This window comes from Malus sylvestris, chromosome 9 (assembly GCF_916048215.2).
Source record: "Malus sylvestris chromosome 9, drMalSylv7.2, whole genome shotgun sequence".
Lineage (NCBI taxonomy): Eukaryota > Viridiplantae > Streptophyta > Magnoliopsida > Rosales > Rosaceae > Malus > Malus sylvestris.
Window position 1 is genome coordinate 8,072,777 of NC_062268.1, and position 20,003 is coordinate 8,092,779.

General features: G+C 40.4%; 3 protein-coding genes and 1 long non-coding RNA gene across 4 annotated transcripts; 3 read left to right on the forward strand and 1 right to left on the reverse strand.

Annotated features, from left to right (window-relative positions):
• The first annotated feature begins 999 nt into the window (after window positions 1–999).
• LOC126583350 (L-ascorbate oxidase homolog) lies at window positions 1,000–4,375 on the forward strand. Its single transcript, XM_050247700.1, has 8 exons — window positions 1,000–1,417; window positions 1,498–1,607; window positions 2,138–2,408; window positions 2,575–2,677; window positions 2,767–3,112; window positions 3,284–3,649; window positions 3,741–3,819; window positions 3,913–4,375. The coding sequence occupies exons 1-8, from the start codon at window positions 1,277–1,279 to the stop codon at window positions 4,123–4,125; spliced, it is 1,629 nt and encodes a 542-aa protein (XP_050103657.1). The 5' UTR covers window positions 1,000–1,276; the 3' UTR covers window positions 4,126–4,375.
• A 1,226-nt stretch (window positions 4,376–5,601) lies between these two features.
• On the forward strand, window positions 5,602–6,795 carry LOC126633748 (glycine-rich cell wall structural protein 1-like). Its single transcript, XM_050304319.1, has one exon. The coding sequence runs from the start codon at window positions 5,602–5,604 to the stop codon at window positions 6,793–6,795; it is 1,194 nt and encodes a 397-aa protein (XP_050160276.1).
• Window positions 6,796–9,056: 2,261 nt separating this feature from the next.
• On the forward strand, window positions 9,057–9,528 carry LOC126583352 (uncharacterized). Its single transcript, XR_007609727.1, has 2 exons — window positions 9,057–9,197; window positions 9,290–9,528. It is a non-coding gene; the product is annotated as an uncharacterized LOC126583352 (long non-coding RNA).
• Window positions 9,529–9,900: 372 nt separating this feature from the next.
• Window positions 9,901–14,451, reverse strand: LOC126583351 (dihydrolipoyllysine-residue succinyltransferase component of 2-oxoglutarate dehydrogenase complex 1, mitochondrial-like). Its single transcript, XM_050247701.1, has 15 exons — window positions 14,242–14,451; window positions 13,916–13,977; window positions 13,670–13,747; window positions 13,429–13,489; window positions 13,287–13,311; window positions 12,656–12,726; window positions 12,477–12,551; window positions 12,221–12,276; window positions 12,061–12,105; window positions 11,646–11,924; window positions 11,458–11,552; window positions 11,007–11,097; window positions 10,753–10,863; window positions 10,424–10,618; window positions 9,901–10,328 (listed from the first exon to the last, which is right to left on the reverse strand). The coding sequence occupies exons 2-15, from the start codon at window positions 13,949–13,951 to the stop codon at window positions 10,137–10,139; spliced, it is 1,410 nt and encodes a 469-aa protein (XP_050103658.1). The 5' UTR covers window positions 13,952–13,977; window positions 14,242–14,451; the 3' UTR covers window positions 9,901–10,136.
• Window positions 14,452–20,003: the final 5,552 nt, after the last annotated feature.

Here is a 20,003-nt window from a genome sequence, read left to right on the forward strand (position 1 = left end):
CTCACACACACCCTGCATACATACATACATACATACATACACACACACACACTGCATACATACATACATACACACACACACACACTGCATACATACATACACACACACACAGAGTATACACACACAGATTACACACACACACATATTACACTTACACACACAGATTACACACACACACACACACACAGAGTATACACAAACAGAGATTACACGCACACAGAGAGTATACACACACACACAGACAAACCAGAGTACACACACACATAGTATACACACACACGCACACACACACAGACACACACATAGATTACACACACAGATTCTAATCTCAATTTGACCTAAAAATTGATTTTGAAGTTTACCAGAAAAGTTGAAATACGAAAACCCCAAATTCTAATCTCAATTTGAACTAAAAATATGAAAACCCCAAATTCTAATCTCAATTCGACGAAATCAATCGAAGATTTGAAGCTTACCAGACTGTCTCCGACCATATGAGGGCAAGAAGACGCAGAGATAAGGGTGAGGAGGACGACGACGAGGAAGCAGGGCAAGGTCGACGACGAGCGACGAGCAGGACGAGGGACGTTGGGGATCCTCACAGAGATGAGGACGAGCAGGACGTTGGGGATCCTCGCGGTTTTCTCTCCGAGCTTACGAGTCTGCCCAAAATTGGGGTTCTTCGTTAAGAACTCGTAAGGAGGCGTGTAATCCGAGCGAGTCCCACCTAAGCCCATTAAAGCTAATCCGGTTGCACACCAAACACAGGACTATAGTCTAGTCCAGTCCAAGCCTTGCTAATCCTGTCAAACAAACGTGCCCTTAGTATACTACGTGTGTTTCGTAAAGAATAAAAAATTTCTCTTTCGCGCCACCCTAGGCACAGGACTGTGGACTGATCAGTGACTAGTGACTGCAAAGTCTGCAACAAAACCTATTTATTTCCTTTACATAGAGACGGGAAGCAACAAGTACAGCTCATAGACACTCACTCCCTGTTGGCTTACTAAAAATAACCAGCAAACAGCCGAGGGAGGGAGATCTCATCTCGCAGACAAAAGCACTCTTGTAGAACCCTCTCAAAGGTGCTCAAAGAAAAAGCAAAAGCAGAAAGAAAAAAAAGCACAGGCGGTTAAGGGGAGCTTTACAGAGAGAGAGATTTAAAGCTTGAATCTTTATCTTCTGGGAGGGTTTTATTTTGCATCTCAGTCCCATTTCTCCATTGATTTCTCTCAAACATCCAAATAAGAATATTGGGTTGGAGAGAGAGAGAGAGATGGGAGTGTACAAAAGCGCTTGTTGCGTGATATTGGTTGCCCTGCTTACTGTGATCTGCACAAGTGGTGAAGATCCCTACAGGTTCTACAACTGGAATGTCACCTATGGTGATATCTACCCCCTTGGAGTTAAACAGCAGGTAACCTTATCATTGCTCTCTCTCCCCTCTGTTGTGGGAATTTTTGGTGCTAATAAAATGAGTTTTGAATGGAAATGCAGGGGATATTGATAAATGGGCAGTTTCCAGGGCCGCAGATCGAGTCTGTCACCAATGACAACCTCATCATCAGCGTTTTCAATAGCTTGGATGAACCTTTTCTCATCTCTTGGTTAGTCATCATTCTTCTGTTTCTTTTTATTTTTTCCTTAGCATATGTGGATTGTGTATTTACTTTTCCCAATGGAAACACTTAGAAATGAGACGTGAGTTAGGCTAGTTGGTCGCTCAGTAATGTCATTCTAGTGGCACTAAGTTTGAATCTCTCTTTTAAAACAGTTTAGAATATCCGCTTTTAGAAAAGAAATGGTATTAAATTTGTTGCCTATTTGGATGGGCACTTTTAGTCACTTTGTTCACTTGGCAAAAAGTGAGTAACATGGAAAATGATTGGTCATTCTGTTGTACATCAATCTCTTAGATCCAATCCTTAAACTCGGATTCTTTAGCGCACTTCCAGCTGTTCAATTCAGCAATGTCTGACGTTTTTGCGAATTTTTTTCTTGAAAGATTTACTACTTCTCAATCGACAGTCTCTGGGGTCTTCTGTCGAATTTTTCTTCTTTCCTGTTCTCTAAGTAACTATTTCATTAGCAGAATTCCTTGTTCGACTAACTAACAAGTCCTGCAACTCTTGTTCAGGAATGGAGTACAGCAGAGAAGGAACTCATGGCAGGATGGGGTGTTTGGCACGAATTGCCCCATCCCGCCGGGACATAACTTCACATATGTTCTTCAAGTCAAGGATCAGATTGGCAGTTACTTCTACTTCCCTTCCCTTGGCCTCCACAAGGCTGCAGGAGGGTTCGGTGGTATCAAAATTGACAGCCGCCCACGTATTCCAGTACCTTTCCCTCCTCCTGCTGGAGATTTTACCATACTCGCCGGAGACTGGTTCAGTAAAAATCACACTGTAAGTAGCATATAACATTTGCAGTTGCTCGCTCGCTACATAATGTGGTGTAAAAGTGTGGTCCTTGTAGCGTTACTCGTGATTTACTATCGTTAGCGAATACCTAGTAGAAAATTTAGGAATGTGATGTGTTGTTGTTTGATGGGATTGTTTTGAATCCTTACAGGATTTGAAAGCAATTTTAGATGGTGGAAATAATCTTCCCATCCCCGACGGACTCCTCATTAATGGCCGTGGATCCAATGGGTTTACATTTACAGTTTATCAAGGTAATTAATGAATACAAGCAGCATTTTGATCACCATTTCTGTCATTATTTTCGTTCTCATGACATTTTGATGTTATACTTGCTTGGCAGGCAAGACATACAGATTGCGGATATCGAATGTGGGGCTTACAACTTCCATTAATTTCAGAATCCAGGGGCACAAGATGTTGTTAGTAGAGGTGGAAGGCACCCACTCTCTTCAAAACACTTACAGTTCTCTTGACATTCATTTGGGTCAGTCCTATTCTGTATTGGTTACAGCTGATCAACCGCCACAAGATTACTACATTGTTGTCTCTTCGCGTTTCACGTCACAAGTGCTCAGTGCAACCTCCATTCTCCACTACAGTAACTCTGCAGGAAGTGTTTCTGGTCCTCCACCCGGTGGCCCAACAACTCAGATTGACTGGTCTCTTGAACAAGCCCGATCTCTAAGGTAACTAACTTCAAAGAATTGTTGAATGTGTCTATATCTCATGCTTTTTGAACTTTTGCAACCTAAAAGAATTGTAGAATATTTCTATATCTCATGCTTTTTGAACTTTTGCAACCTAAAAGAATTGTAGAATATTTCTATATCTCATGCCCTTTTCATGTATAAAACCAGACGGAATTTGACAGCGAGTGGTCCGAGGCCTAACCCCCAAGGCTCTTATCATTACGGATTGATCAACACCACCCGCACGATCAGGCTCACAAACTCTGCTCCAATTATCAATGGCAAGCAGAGATATGCTGTGAACAGCGTTTCATTCATCCAACCGGACACACCACTTAAACTTGCTGACTACTTCAAGATCTCAGGGGTGTTTTCCCTTGGAAGCATCCAAGACAACCCCACTGGCGGCGGTGCTTATCTTCAGACTTCTGTCATGAATGCTGATTTCCGTGGCTTTGCTGAACTTGTGTTTGAGAATCCAGAGGATACTGTGCAGTCATGGCACATTGATGGCCATAATTTCTTTGTTGTAGGGTAAGTTTCTCTGCCTCAGAAGTTCAAACTTTTTTTCGACTGCGAGAAATTCAATAACACATCTTTACTGTGGTGATTTCGATATGGGCAGGATGGATGGTGGACAGTGGACCCCTGCAAGCAGATTGAGATACAATTTGAGAGACACTATATCTCGCTCCACCGTTCAGGTACATTGATAAATCCAGTTTTGTAAAATCATATGCGCGACTTACAGTTATGTCTTCGTGATCGATTTTAATGTCTGTTCTTTCTATGAACAGGTGTATCCCAACTCATGGACTGCAATCTACATGCCATTGGACAATGTGGGAATGTGGAACATAAGGTCCGAGAACTGGGCACGGCAGTACTTAGGCCAGCAGTTCTATTTTCGTGTCTACTCGCCTGCGAATTCATGGAGGGATGAATATCCGATCCCAAGGAATGCTCTTCTATGTGGTCGTGCATTGGGGCGCAGAACCCGGCCTCTTTAAGCAAACCTGCATTTTCGGAAGGTGAAAACTGTAAGCATTGTCAGGTTCAAAGATGTGAACTACAGGAGAGGATATTGTCTGCAAATCAAAGATGTAGGGCGTAACTTGAGCCATTTTCGTCACCCTTTGTTAGTTTGTGTCTTCTCTGTGTGATCCAAATCAAACTTTTTGGATCTAATTTTTAAAGATAAATTGTTATCCATCATGTATTCTTTGTTTAACGTATTTTAATCACAAAGGATTTTTTTTTCTTTTTCGCATCACTAATTTTAACCTGAAGATAGAAACTAATCACGAATGTGATGAACACTAGAAAGCATAACTTTTTACATATTACTCGTAGCTCATAGCTAGGTTGGTTAATAACATTAACTTGTGCATCCGAGCTTATGTATTCGACTCCTCCATCCTCCAGTATCGGTTTTCTTACATCAAATAAATAATAGCGTCCAATCTGTTAACAAAGGCTTATCATACCAGTTCTTGAATGAAATTTAAATTATATACTTGCGTATCAAATCACTCAGTAGCTGGTAAACCATTCGACACAAAACCAATTAGCAACCGATGAAATTAATCCAACTCAAAACCAATTAACGATGAAATGGATATACTCGCAATGCCTCGCACTTCCTGGCCCAACTTGTTCCCGAAAACTTGACAATCCTGCATGAACAGTCACCGGCTACAACCACTTCCCATTTGTTTTTGCAAATTGCAAAGAGGAAGGTGGGTGATTTAATTTGGCAAAGAGTAATATTAATGGTCGAGCGTCGGTGAAGTTGACCGGCTTCAAATGCAGAATTGCAGAGCTCACATAAAATTGGTTAGGAAGTGTTCGGCCTACTTATCATGTCTAACTTTCTTTAAACTTTAAAGCATACATGTTCTTTAAGTGGAATAAAGAAAAATCAAATGTGTGAAAGAATCGACAAAATCCAAACAGAATACTAATTAGGTCCCAACTCTTGATCAAATTAGATGAATAACTGCTACAATAATATTTGAAAGACTAGTTTTTTAAAGAAATGATATTAAGGTACTAAATTACGAAGATCTTTGTTTCATTGTGTTTTCATTTAAGCCTCTATGTAATAAGATATGAGACTAATTACACATTGTTATTTAACTTTCACACATAATATGACGGTGCGAGAAAAAACTAAAAGAAGTGGATGTGCATATAAGTCAAATGGTCAATGCAAAACTGAAGTGATATATATCCAAATTAGCCTTTTGAGTTTTGACTTCCTCCTTCATTTGGCATTTAATGGTCCTCCAAGTTTCCCAACTGTGCCAACGCGTGCCATGAACATGCACCCATTAAAGGCTGTTCAGTGTAGCTGTACGTACTGTATTATTGGCCAAAGACCCCATGCCTATAAAACAATCGTCTTTTGAAGGAAGAAGATAACAACCTCCTCAGCAATCTACCTGAAAATTTAATCGAGCATTTTACAGAAGAGGAGAGAAGCCATGGTTGTCTCTCGAAAATGGCTGTCTTTGAGTCTTGTTGTTCTATACATTGTCCTCCAGCTGAGTGCAGTCACCACTCTAGGTGATGAGAAAGTTGACAAAACTAGATTTCGCGGTGATGATGATGATTGCCAATGGGGTCGGAGATGTGGTGGTCGGTTTGGTCGAGGGAATCGCGGTAGGGGACCTAGGGGCGGTGGCTTTGGAGGCAGAGCCGGAGGAGGAGGAGGAGGCTTTGGTGGTGGTGGAGGAATTGGTGGAGGAGCAGGGGCTGGTGGTGGTATAGGTGGTGGAGCTGGAGGAGGAGTTGGAGGTGGTGTTGGAGGCGGTGGTGGTATTGGCGCTGGTGGAGGCGCTGGTGGTGGTGGAGGAGGTGGTCTTGGAGGTGGGTCAGGTCATGGTGCAGGTTTTGGAGCTGGAGGGGGTGTAGGTGGTGGAGTTGGTGGTGGGATTGGAGGTGGTGGTGGTGGTGGAGCTGGTGGAGGAGGCGGTGGCGGAGTTGGTGGCGGTTCTGGGCATGGTGGAGGTTTTGGAGCTGGAGGTGGTGTAGGTGGAGGTGTTGGAGGAGGTGGTGGTCTTGGAGGAGGCGGCGGAGGTGGTTCAGGAGGAGGTGGTGGTGTTGGTGGAGGTTCAGGCCAAGGAGGCGGGTTTGGTGCCGGTGGTGGAGTAGGAGGTGGAGCTGGAGGGGGCGTTGGTGGTGGAGGAGGAGCAGGAGGAGGTGGTGTTGGTGGAGGTTCAGGCCATGGAGGCGGTTTTGGTGCAGGAGGTGGTGTAGGAGGTGGAGCTGGAGGGGGCGTTGGTGGTGGGGGAGGTGGAGGAGGTGGAGGTGGAGGTGGTGGGGGTGGCCGTGGTGTTGGTGGAGGATCAGGCCATGGAGGCGGTTTTGGCGCAGGAGGTGGTGTCGGAGGTGGAGCTGGCGGAGGTGTTGGTGGTGGAGGAGGTGCAGGAGGAGGAGGAGGTGGTGGTCTCGGTGGAGGTTCAGGTCATGGAGGTGGTTTTGGTGCTGGTGGTGGTGTAGGAGGCGGAGGCGGAGGTGGAGTTGGTGGCGGCCTAGGAAGTGGAGGAGGTGCTGGTGGGGGCGGTGGCAGTGGTGGAGGATTTGGAATTGGAATTGGGGTTGGCATAGGTGTGGGAGCTGGCGCCGGTAGTGGCCAAGGGTCTGGAAGTGGATCCGGTGGAGGTGGTGGAAATTAAAAGCAGGTTCTGCATGGCTGATGACACCAGCAGCATATTTGAAATTCAGCAGAAGAGCTTCAAATTAAGAGGAAGCAGCATTGAAATTGAAATGGGAGCAGCAATCTTATTAATTACTAGAAATATTTAGGCACATTGCCGTGAGTTTAATCTCCTGAATTGTTATTGTAATCAATCCACAACTTGCCCTTAAGTTGATTTAATTTGTCTTCTTATTACACATTAAACATCATTAGCCATCAAATACTTATATCAACATAATTTGATGCAAGGATTTCTTACAATCTCAAACATTATTTCTACACTTTGGAATTAAATGTTACATATATACCTATCCATGATTGGCGTTCGGTAGCAATAATTGTTGTTCTTCTTTCAGCAACCAAGTAGTGTTCAAAAATAAATTGAAAGGAATCAAAGCCACCCTTGTGGTTTGCCCTGTCGTTGCTGTGAGTCAATGGGTGAGTGAATTAGAGCAGTTTACTTCAAAAGGAAGTACAAAGGTTTAGGTTTATGATTTTGTCATTACTACCAAGGACGGATCCACATAGGGACCTGGGAGGTTCCATGACCCGTCGGCAATCCTAAATCGCTGTTAGAAATTTTTCGGGGACCCCTCGTACTTGAGCATGAGGTCTGTGCAGGTTGTAGGTTGCATGTTGCAGGTTGCAGTGGCTGTCTTCTTTTTGGAGAAGATGACCGCGCACGGAGAAGAAAGAAAATAAGGACCCTTCCAGCCTCTCTCCTCCTTGCTTCTGCCATGGTCTCATCCATCAGTGCCACCCACTCTCCTCCAACCTTTCTCTGTCGTCTGACAGGGCAGTACATAAGCCCAAATTTTCCCAAATTATTTCAAACACCTTAGTAATTTTTCTTATGGGTGAAATTTCCTGCATAAGGTTAGTAAGATGGATATGATCTATCATGGGTTGGTGAAATTTGGGGGTTGAGCTGCCATGGCTTCGAGAGAATGGGGAGGGAGACGGTTGATGGAGGTATGGCAGCTGTGTTCTTAGTGAGAGAAAAAATGGATGTTTGGAAACTAGTAAAAGAGAAAAATGGTGTGCTTGGTTAGAAAGATAGTGGGAGTTTGGAGAGAGTTTTATTTGACTGGTGTTTTAAATTTAGTGGTCCATATTAGATAATCAATAACTTAGGTACTCCCTAGTAACTTATGAAACCTCATAATAGACGCTTGAATTATGATTTTATAATTTGTAATATTGTTTTGCATATGATTTTTGAATGAAATGTATTATATTTAAATTTTCAATGTTGTTTTTGTCTATAAATTTTTTGACCTTTATTATTGGGACCCCCCGAGTTTAAATTCCTAGATCCGCCACTGATTACTGCATACTCCATTGTTGAGGCTGACTACAGGAAGAATGTGATGCCTCCCAAACAGAAGTGCCAATATTGTGGAAAGTTGTATTATGAGAAGAAAATGTCAACTCACTTGAAATATTTTTGTGGCCTAACGCTTTTTGAACTGAGAAGCAGTCTAAGCAACAAAGGAGAAAGCATCCACAACCAATGTCACAGAAGACATTTTTCTAATGTAACTGGAACCTGCAGTTCCGCAGCACTATGTTCGAATTGCCCTCATAATTCAGTTAGACATTTTCGTTGGTGGAATAAAGTGAGTTTCCAATCTGGTAATTTTTTTCGTTGATTTCTTTACAGAAATAGATGTGCTTACATGTTTTGTAATCCGTGATCCTTGCAAGTATGTGGCGACACCGATACAGATGAATGGAAATCATATCCAAGGCAAAAGAGCCATGTATTTGCTAAAACATAAAATTCTAAATGTATGTGCTTACATGTATTGTAATCCGTGATCCTTTCTGTTGCTTATTGTTTTTTCATCAACAAAGTTCTATTTGGTCCATTAGTAATGTGCACTAATTTTTTCGTTTACTCTCTACAGGCTGTTAATCATCCTTACCTTGTGGTGTATTCTGCATCTGCTGCACTGAGAAATGGAAGCAACCTTAATATAAATGGGAAAATCTGTGGAATTTGTCATGAAGATCGCACTTTCCTTCTTCGTTTGTGCATTTGATATTTTCTTGATTGTCGAATATGTCAATCATATTGATTTACTTAGCACAGGTACACATGTAGCGTGCTTATCATCTTTCTTAACTTCCTCGTGCCTTTTGAATTTCCTCTATATGGCTCTAGAGGGAAGAAATCAGGTCCATGGTTGAAAAGGATGGCTCTGCAAAAGGAATTGTTTTCAGCCAGTTCACTGTTCTGTCACAGTTTTTAAACTAAGTTTGGTAAGATCTCTAATATTTTCTTCTCGGTTGCAGAATTATGAGATTTGTGATTGAGAACGCTATCGAGGAGAGGATTCTAAAGCTGCAGGAGAAAAAGGAATTAGTGTTGGAGGGGTAAGTTTGATTCGTTTGCTGTCTGTTCTTCTCTTTGTAAATTAACTAATGGTCATACAAGCTATCTCAAACGCCTTCTTTTCGTTCTATAGGACCATCGGTGGCGCTTCAGACGCTCTGGCAAAGTTAACAGACGCTCTGGCGCTTCAAACGCCTTCTTTTCGTTCTATAGGACCATCGGAAGATGAAGCGGAGAATTTTCGACAATTCGCTTGCAGTTTATTGGAATAGAAATGGAAACATTTGGTAGAACTGATGTTAGAGTTTCAGTTATTATACATTGGTTACGGTCCATTTTTGGGAAATGCAATAGTAAAATCCTTGTCTTGCCTGTTTCTCTGTTCAAGTTTTCTCCTTTTCGGCTGTAATTGTTTTTTATACCATCAAATATGTTATTGGTTTGTATGCTGGAAGTTTTTCTTAAAAAATAAAATAGGATCAAGCCTCGCAGTACATCTTTTCGGGCGTCAGAAGACTCAGAAGCATCACTATTGTGTGATTCACCAGCGCAAGACTCAAACATAGGACGTGCCGTGTGAAGTACAGACTTGAAATTTGTCCTCAACCACTAAGCTATCCCGAGGTGGTTGTTTGTATGCTGGAAATCAAAAAGATCCCTAGAACAACACGAGAAACTGGATCATATATTTCTTGAGGATAAATAATTAAAGGCTAACGATCGTCAAAATACACCCTTGAGAAGTAGAGTAAACTGAGTTTTTTTATTTAAAATCCTCAGTGAACGAAAAGCCGTAGTAACCGGGCTGAAAGGAAAAATGTACTTTTAGATCAACCTGTCCTGCAGAGTATTCCAACTCTAATTTAAAAAAAAAGGCATTGGACAAAACACACTTGCCAACCATATCGACTTCAGAATGCGGTGGGATATATTGCGTTCTACATATAGTTCAAAATCGGGGTTCAGGGACACCGACGCCTTTACACATCAAGGAGAAGCCTGCGAGGGTCTTCCACGACATCTTTAATGCGGCGCAAGAAGAAAACAGCCTCTCTTCCATCAATGAGACGATGATCGTATGTCAATGCAATGTACATCATCGGCCTTGGTACAACGTTCCCCCCAACGACCATGGGACGGTTCACTATTGAGTGCATACCCAAAATTGCTGACTGCAAAAGGAAAAACAAATCAACAAATAAACTTGTCTGAGAGAGTATTGCTACGAAGGTTTTCCGGAAAAAGAAAAACGAGTACAGAGCAATACCTGTGGAGGATTGATGATTGGTGTGCTTAGAAGGCTTCCATATACACCTCCGTTTGATATTGTGAATGTGCCTCCAGCCATTTCATCAATTGATATAGAACCATCAGCTGCTTTCTTAGCCAGGGTATTGATTTCCTTCTCTATCTGAGCAAAGTTCATACTACCAGCATCACGGACAACCGGAACAACAAGGCCCTTCAATAAAAAGAATTCGACCGTGGTTAGTTCACATGCGACACTGGAATTCATCGTGCCAAACTATGAATGACCAGAAATAACTCATAACTAATGCTCATGTGTGTTAAGTATCAAACGTAATACTAGCATACCTTCGGTGTCCCAACAGCTATGCTGATATCAATGTAATCTCTGTATATGATATCATCACCATCAATAACAGCATTGACAATTGGCAACTGCTCAAGTGCGCTAACAGCAGCCTGAAACAAATTAACGTATAACTTAAGAACGGCCCACACGCACAAAAAGTATAGTACTACAATTTCACAATAATTTAATAGTACTTTGCACTTCCAATTTTCATTTGGCGATAAATGACAGTAATTTATGCAACAACACATACTTTAACAAAGCCGGACATAAATCCCAATTTCACACCATGCTTTTCCAAAAAGGTGTCCTTATAGTCTGAACGGAGCTTCATCAAGTTAGTCCTGCATTATATTTTACCGATCATTAGATGGGAATCAAAGAGAGCCACTACATAACATTGTCATAAAAGAATTGAAGATTTTGGGGGGCAAATTTGTCCACTTTCAAAGTAAAGACAGAACAAGAGAGCCATTGTGGTAGATGACTCTCATCCTTCACACTCAACTGAACACTTAGACAAGTGATTTCATTGTAGGTAAAACTTCAAGTAAAAATACTAGACTAAAATCTCAACATTCTAAGCTTGCATAAATGGTTAAACCTGAAAGTCCATTGCAGAGAAGATTTGAAAGGAAAGATAAAAAGGATATATTGTGAGGAGACATGGTGAAACCATATTTTGAAAGGAGGCATGAGCTTACATATCAATCTCATTAAATGTGGTTAAGAGAGCAAATGTATTCTGAGAATCTTTCAAGCGTATTGCCACCCGCTTCCTTAGTCTTGTCATAGGAACCTATACATGAGAAAACAATTTATACCTATTAAATTCCTTTCTCATCTAAGAAAAAATCGTTTTCCTTAGATAAACAAAGAATCCTGAACTTACTCGTCTTTCCCTATCCTTGGGAGGAAGCCGGAGTTCTGAAGCTGTGTGTTTAGGCGGTGGTGGTGGTGGAGAAGGTGCCTTAGTTTTGGGTTGTGCATCCTTGACGGGGGCAGGTTCCGCTTTGGGGACTTGCTTTTCTGCACTTTCCTTCGGTTTAGTAGGTTCTGGCTGAGCATCAGCCTGCTCTGATGGCGCAACTTGTTCTATACCTTCACCAGATTTGGAAATGATTGCAATCTTTACACCTGGCTCCACAGTCTCGCCTTCCTTAGCCACAAACTACTAACAAGAACATGTTCAAGGTAAAAATAAAAAGATTAGTATACTAAAACCAGAATGCATGATTGTAGGTCGTGATTAGTGATGATCTCATAAGGAATTTATAATTTATATTGTGATGTTGCTTGAATATTACCTCTTTAATGACACCAGCTTCAGGACTAACTACATCAATTGTCACCTAGTTGTAAACAAAAAAATTATATATATGTCAACACGTAGATTTAGTGAAAATGCATGTCAGCACTTAAGAATGGAAAAGTTATCAAACAGGAAAAGTTTGTTTGAAAAATTACCTTATCCGTTTCAATTTGGGCAATAGGCTCGTCAACTGCGACTCTGTCACCGGGTTCTGCACATGAATCATACACATGACTCTCAAAGAATTCAACTTATGCATACACTACACTACACACGCACAAAAGTTCTCCACATCAGCTATCATCAGCATGAGTCTCAAAAGAAATCACGTTAGGTGAATTAAATGCACAGACAGAGAAGAAATAAATAACATATGGATTAAAGTATCACAAGGCATCTTCAGTAACATACTCTTTAGGAATGTTGCCAAAGTTCCATCAGTAATAGATTCACCCATGAAAGGAACAACAGCTTCTACCAAGTCTCCTGCATAATTCAACAGTTATAAAGTTTAATTACTTGCATATTTTATACAGACAACAGACCCAAAAGCATGTAAATATGTCAAGACCAATATATTCATTAAATACCACTGTCTGAGGAAAATGGTCTATTGCTCAATCGGATAAAAGACTCTGTTTGACATAGAGAAGTAGCTTCCCTGCAACCAAGAACAAATAAACACCATAAGAGAAATAAAACTGAGTGTGTAATATCAAACGAAGTTTATTGCACTTCAGTCATTTGGTTTAGGCTTGGGCCAAACATTCTGATTCTCATCCAAGATTAAGGATGTCAATTGTACGTCTGTAACACACACCAAACAATCTCATTGCTAGTGGAAAAAGGTAAGCCTTTTGAGGTACATTCTTGCTAACTCACAATGCACCTTAAAATTCAACCAAAAAAAAAAAATTGCAGAACCTCTCTCTCTCTCTCTCTCTCTCTCTCTCTCTCTCTCTCTCTCTCTCTCTCTATAGATAGAATTGGTGAGCAAAAAGAAAAAAGTAAAATAAAACAGCAGACTGAAATATATAGGGAAAGAGAATTGTGGTTACATAATTATGAAGAGAGTATTTGAAAACGATAATCAAATTTTGAAGAACCTATTAGAGGAGGTGGATTTAAACAATATCTATGATCGCATGTTATGTAGACATATTGTGAAATAGAAGGGCAGAGGATTAAGTTTATCGCTGAAATAAAAGATCAGAGCTCAACCTGCTTAGCGCTGGAACACAATTGCCTGGAAAGTAGGAATTCGAAAAGGTCAATAACACCACCACAAAGAAAAAAGGAAAAGAAACACACAGGTAAAAGCAGCCTTAACAAACATGATTCAGCTTATAAAATCTAAAATTACCTAAAACAATGTGGTAGCTTGCACTCTGAACGCACTCATATCCTTTCCCAATTAACAAAGCCTGTTGTGGATAAAAGCTATTAAATTATATTCCAAAAAACTACAGACAAATACTAATATCAAAGGAAATAATGTTACATGGAATTGCCACCGGTTGCAAATCCAAATACCTCATCAAAGACCCTATATTCAGTAACGAAATAATAAGCGAAAGAGAAACAGAAGCTCAATTTCTCAGTACCTCTTTTGGTACAGCTCGGTAACAGCTTGGGGCGGACACTCCATGCCTAACCTTCCACGCTTGTCCCAGCACCTGAGACTGTCCATTCAAACATACATAAGCAACTACCAAACTACAACATTCTTTAACAATTACTTGAAACATAGAACAAAGAATCCCAAAACTAAAACTACACAAAGCATGCACATTGAGGATCAAAAATATATCAACTGATTGCAATACAACAGCGAAAGTTTGATCGAATACCGAAGCTACTTTACGGCGAATAGTCCCCCAAATCATTGCTCTTCAACTCTTCAGAACCTGACCTGAAAGAATCGAAATTTCCAACCAAATCAGCACCAGTAGTAACTGAAATCCGCAACCATAATAATAATTTGAAAATGTAAAGATTAAACTACGTGAGATGAATATCATCGTCTATACCTAAACTCCAAAATTATGGGAATTTTTTTTATATAAGTGATCAAATTATTCGTAGAAAAAAAAAAGAAATTCAGAAAATTACGAAGTCAAAATTACACCTGTTTTGGTTTTCGATAGATGCAAAAATTGAGGAGGGAAGCGTTTACCTGGAAGCTGAGAGCGGAGTGGCGATCCAAATGCTGGAAATACAGAAACGAAAGGGAAGAAGAAGAAGAAGGAGGAGAAGGATGAGAAGGAGGACGGAGAGGGAGGGAAGGTGGAAATTCCAAGCGGAGGAGAATGGTATGAGCTTCTAGCGGCTGCTCCTGCTTTCACGCCGACCATCTAACGTGCGCTTCCATCCTTCTAATTTCTTTAGAAGGATTAAAATTAAAAATAATATAAAATCTAATCTTATGAGATATTTCCTTTTGTAGGGTACATTTTCTTTACTACTTTAAAATAGTAATGTTGTAATTTTTAAACTTCTCTTGGCCACAGTCAAGTAAATTTGCCGGTTTGGAGACTTGAACCTGAGACCTCTTGATTTTTTTTTGTATTTTGGGAGTCAGAATTCATGCCCTTATCATTGGGTCACTTACTATGGTTACGTAATTAGGTGTGTTAGAATTAAGTTAAAATTCGTCTGAATTTAATTTGATATCAATATCTTTTATTGATTAGGTTGAGGTACTCATCCATGTCAATCCAAAATCAACTGAATTCTCTTATTCACATCCTTATAGGGTTAATTGCACTAACACCCCCTTAGTTTTATTGTATTTTCACAAAACTCCTGTGAAATCTCATTCCTGGATTTCACTGTTATAATCTACGTATTTGTATTATTGAGATTTTATATTATTTTTTGAGAATTTATATTAATTTATTTGAATTTAGATGTTAATTAAACTAGTTACGAAGTTTGAAGTTTGAAAATTAATTATCTAAAACCCGTAGACCTTTCAAGGTCACAATTTATATTTTCGAATAGAGCTCGATCTCATGAATGCGTAGGCGCAAACCATTCATGAAACAGAGTTATAACGACAGAGTTATTAACGTTTAAAGTTAGGGATAGTTTTGTAATTTTGGCCCTCATCTAGAAGACTCCAGATTTTCTGGAACAATCAGACGATGCCACGTGTGTGGCCAGATGGTGGGATGAGAAGGGAAATGAGAGAGATGGACGGATAGGAGAAGAAGAAAATGAGAAAGTGGGGAGGAAGATAGGCCAATCAGGAAATAGAGAAAATGAGAGGATCAATGGGAAAAGAGAAAATGAGGGGAAAAGAAGGAGAAGGAGAGGAACTTGGACCCCCTTCGACCCGCCGACCCAACCCAGCCACAATTCCTTATTCCGGTCACTGTTAACGACGGGGCCTGTGTCAAATTACTCCTCACTTCGAACCTAGTCGAGCCTTCACCTTAATTCCGCCTGTGGATTACCATGTTTGACAAAGTCGAGCCTTCACCTTAATTCCACCTGTGGATTACCATGTTTGACAAATGAAGCACGAGAACCTCGCGAACTAGCCGAAACCCTAGAGTCGTTATATCTATTTCTTGCAACAATCACGAAACCCTAGATGTTAATTAAACTAGTTACGAAGTTTGAAGTTTGGAAATTAATTATCTAAAATTTGTAGACCTTTTGAGATCACAATTTATATTTTCAAATAGAGCTCGATCTCATGAACGTGTAGGCGCAAACTGTTCATGAAACGGAGTTAATACGAAAAAGTTATTAACGTTTAAAGTTAGGGACATTTTTGTAGTTTTAACCCTCATCTAGAAGACTCCAGATTTTCTGGAACAATCAGATGGTGCCACGTGTGTGGCCAGATGGTGGGATGAGAAGGGAAATGGGAGAGATGGATGGATAGGAGAAAGAGGGGAGGAAGTCAGGAAATAGAGAAAATGAGGGGAAAATAGGGAGAAGGAGAAGGAGAGGAACTTGGACCCCCTTCGACCCGCCGACCCAACCCGACCATAATTCCTTATTTCGGTCATCGTTAACGACAAGGCCTATGTCAAATTACTCCTCACTTCAAACCTAGTCGAGCCCTCAACTTAATTCCACCTGTGAATTACCATGTTTGACAAACGAAGCACGAGAACCTCGTGAACTCGCCAAAACCCTAGAGCCGTTACGTCCATTTCCTGCAACAATCACGGTGGCGCACCACCTAGGTTTGGTAACCTTTCCTTGCAGGAGTAAAACCAACAATAATCACGGTCATTGGACCTTTGACGGAGGAGCGGCAAGGCTCGAAAGTTTTTGGCCACCAGACCATTTTGAGGACGTTTTCAGGTGCTTTCCGACTGAACTAAGCTTCTGCCCAGGCGACGATCAGACGTGGATGCCTTGATATTCGTGCTAGAAAGTTGAAGCGCGGACTCTAGGTGAGTGACTTTAATATATGTGATATGATTATTACCCTGTTTTCGTATTTAGTATCCTTTGTGGATATGACTTGGTTTTATAAATGTGGTTTCTATTAAAAATGGGATTTTTAATAATTAGCCATCAATATATTATTATGAAATGTGATGTGACTTGTGCATTGGAAATGTTTGTGAAATGTGATTTAAAATGCATGTTGAATTGTTTGTGAAATGTGAGGGCTAATGGTGGACCGTTAACCCATTGTGATGGAGATTTTTATAGTTGCGGGTTTGTTGCTTCGAGACTTGTTTCACATATTGTATCATTATTTCATTTCTTGTTTTGTTGAGCCGTTCTAATTATATACCTTGTGCTTTGTTCAATTTCTTGTTTCGTTGAGCTTTTGTATTTTGAGTACTTGATTCATGTCTTGTTTCTTCGAGCCGTTGTTATGTTTCTTGGACTTCCACTCGGTTCCGTTGAGTGACCTAGAATTGGGTTTCTGTTGGGGTTCCGTTGAGTGGTTTGGTTCCCTACTCTGTCTGGATTCCGTTGAGTGGTCCGAAATCCCTCGTATTCCGTGATTTCTTTGAGTGGTCCGGGATTGTATCCAGCTTGGATTTCATTGAGTGGTTTGATATGCATTGTACTCCGCAATTCCGTTGAGTGGTCCCGAATCGTATCCACTCGGATTCCATTGAGAGGTCCGGAATCCTTTATACTCTGAGATTCCGTTGAGTGGTTTGGAATCGTATCCTGGTTTGGATTTTGTTGAGTGGTCTGGAATCCCTTTTGGTGTCTTGGTTTCGTTGAGTGGTCCGGAACCCAATGTTCATGGATTTCGTTGAGTGGTCCGAAATCGCATCATTTGACTTGTTGGTTCCTTGGATTTGATTTCAGCTACAGAAATGTAGGCTTCGGCTGAACTATGTTGCTCTAACCTTGCATTTCGGTGTATTGTATGTTCTATTCATTGGTGTGATTATTGGATGATGTTGGTTATAGTTGTTATTATTATAATTAGACTCGTTAACCAAGATGACTAGAGAATATTATTATGCTTCGTCGAATATTCCTTGAGATGTTGCATGCCTGAATTGTGGTATTATGTTGAGACATAGTGATTTATGTGATAAATGTTCGAGTGTAGTGAATGGTGAACTACAAATGGCTTGATCCCTATTGAGGATACGTAGGCAGTCTAACGATGAGGTTAGATGCAGCCATAAAGTATACGAAAATTACTATGCAATTCAAATTTGGAGTTGTGCTTCGTACGTATCCCGGATGTGAGGTATGTTAGATATACCGTTACTTAGTGATGTCACGTGTTGATCTTGGACGTATATCGTAATTGGGGCGTGACAACCTCCTCATGTTTGAAACATATTACTAACACCCCTTAAGGTTTTAGTTCACTTTCACATAACCTCTTTAGGACAAATTTTCCCTCATTATAATTAAAAAATAAAAAGAAAATTATAGAAATATCGTTATCTTTCTTCCTCTACTATGAACCCATATCTTCTTTGGAATTCGGCAAAAAAGTTCAAGGTTTCCAATGACAACATGCTTTTCGTGAGGAAGATTAATTTGGCGGTTTTCATGTTTTTTTTTTTATGGCGGAGGGTGAGGCCAAGCTTGTGGAGAGGCTGATTGATTGAAAAACCGAGACGAAGGAGTAGCTTCTTGTGAGGACGGCTAGGGAGGAGGTGAAACATGTTAAGAATTTCCATTATGTTGTGGTGAATGCGGAGGAGAGGCCCTAAACCCTATATTGTTTTTTAAAAAGATTGTTTTTATTTTTTAAGTAATTAAATATAAGGACAAAATTTGTCTTTAAGATAATATTTTAAGGTGACGTTAGCCCTAAAGAGATTATGTGAAACAAAATTAGAACCTCAAGGGGTGTTAGTGTTATGTTTCAAACGTGATGGGGTTTTGTGCAAACACGATAAACCTAAGGGGGTGTTAGTGTAATTAACCCCATCCTTATATATGCTATGTGATTCCAACTTTTAATGTTTGAAACGCCATTTGGTTAAATTTTTGTGTGGATGCAAATTGGTAGGATTGAATTTTAACAGGATATTAGTGTTATTTGGTTCAATTCTTTACAAGGTTCTAAAAATCACTAAACAGTAGTTAGGTAACTAGCTAGAGCCTAGTGTAGGCGCCTAGCCGGGCCCTAAACAAACTAAGCGGATTGAAATAAAATTATTTATATATTACATAAATAAGAGCATGTAGACATCGAAATTTCGGTAAATAAATGTTGACCGATAAATCAAAGTGTCAACGCTCATGTATTACATAAATTCTACACGTAGCGTGTGACTCAACGAAAATTGAAATGAGTTGGAAAAGTCATCAAATAGGACACGTGTCAACACTTGGCAGAAACGACTTATTTCATCTGGGATATTATATTCAAAATTAGGCCTTGGAAAATTCTATAAATACAAGCCAATTTCATTCATTTGAGAGGGAGGGGACCAAAAAATCATTAGGCAAAACTCTTGAAGCTCTGAAGCTCTGAAACTCCGAAGCTCTCAAGCATTCAGGTTCCCTAAGAATCAAGAAAGCGTTCTTCGTTCATCGTTCATCCTAAGATCAAGCCCCAACGGCCCTTTGGATCAACAATCATCCACCAATTCAAGATCAAGCCCCGACGGCCCTTGAAGAAAGTGTTCCTCGTTCTTCGTTCATCGTTCTTCCAAGATCAAGCCCCAACTGCCCCTTGGATCAACCATCCACCAATTCAAGATCAAGCCCCGACGGCCCTTGAAGAAAGCACCATCGTTCATCATCCGTTCATCCAAGATCAAGCCCCAACGGCCCTTTGGATCAACAACGTCGACAAATCCACACATCCAACCGTTCTTCAAGATCAAGCCCAAAAGCCCCTTGAAGATCCGTTCATCACTATTCTTCAAGATCAAACCCAAAAGCCTTTGGAGATCCGTTCGTCACTGTTCTTCAAAGATCAAGCCCAAAAGCCCCTTTGAAGATCCACTCAAATCCACCTTCAAAGATCAAGCCCACGGCCCCTTGAAGAAACTTCCAACAGTTCATCCAAGATCAAGCCTCGACGGCCCTTGGATCAAGGAAACATCCACAAATCAATACCTTACGGAGATCGAATCAGAGGATCAAAATAGAGAGAGATTGTAACCCAAAATCATCAAATACAAATATTTTGTTTGTGCACGTTGTTCTTGTCTCTTTCGTTTCAGGAATTTTCCGTGTTCACATAGCATATTTACACTTAAAAAACTATAAGAATTTGGGTTTATTATTTAACATACAAAATACAAAATTATTAAAATATTCGTTTAAATATCTTAGTAATTTGATCTCAAAAACCTTACGAATTTATAATAAATTTTAGAAAAAAATTAATGGGGTTACACCGCGAATAAAAAAGCATTGGCCTGGAGAAATGTCAACCGAAGTAAGACATCCGGCACCACACCTCCTAATTTTGTGTCGGCGTATATATTCATCGCCTCCCAATTCATAAGCCTTTTGTTAATGGGA

Coding starts and splice junctions, on each gene's coding strand:
- LOC126583350 (XM_050247700.1), top strand. CDS start 1,277: ATGGGAGTGTACAAAAGCGCTTGTTGCGTGATATTGGTTGCCCTGCTT. Junction 2,409..2,574: donor GGTTCAGTAAAAATCACACT/GTAAGTAGCATA, acceptor GAATCCTTACAG/GATTTGAAAGCAATTTTAGA. Junction 3,650..3,740: donor CATAATTTCTTTGTTGTAGG/GTAAGTTTCTCT, acceptor CGATATGGGCAG/GATGGATGGTGGACAGTGGA.
- LOC126633748 (XM_050304319.1), top strand. CDS start 5,602: ATGGTTGTCTCTCGAAAATGGCTGTCTTTGAGTCTTGTTGTTCTATAC.
- LOC126583351 (XM_050247701.1), bottom strand. CDS start 13,951: ATGATTTGGGGGACTATTCGCCGTAAAGTAGCTTCG. Junction 12,552..12,655: donor ACCATTTTCCTCAGACAGTG/GTATTTAATGAA, acceptor TGAATTATGCAG/GAGACTTGGTAGAAGCTGTT. Junction 12,277..12,476: donor TTTGGCAACATTCCTAAAGA/GTATGTTACTGA, acceptor ATTCATGTGCAG/AACCCGGTGACAGAGTCGCA.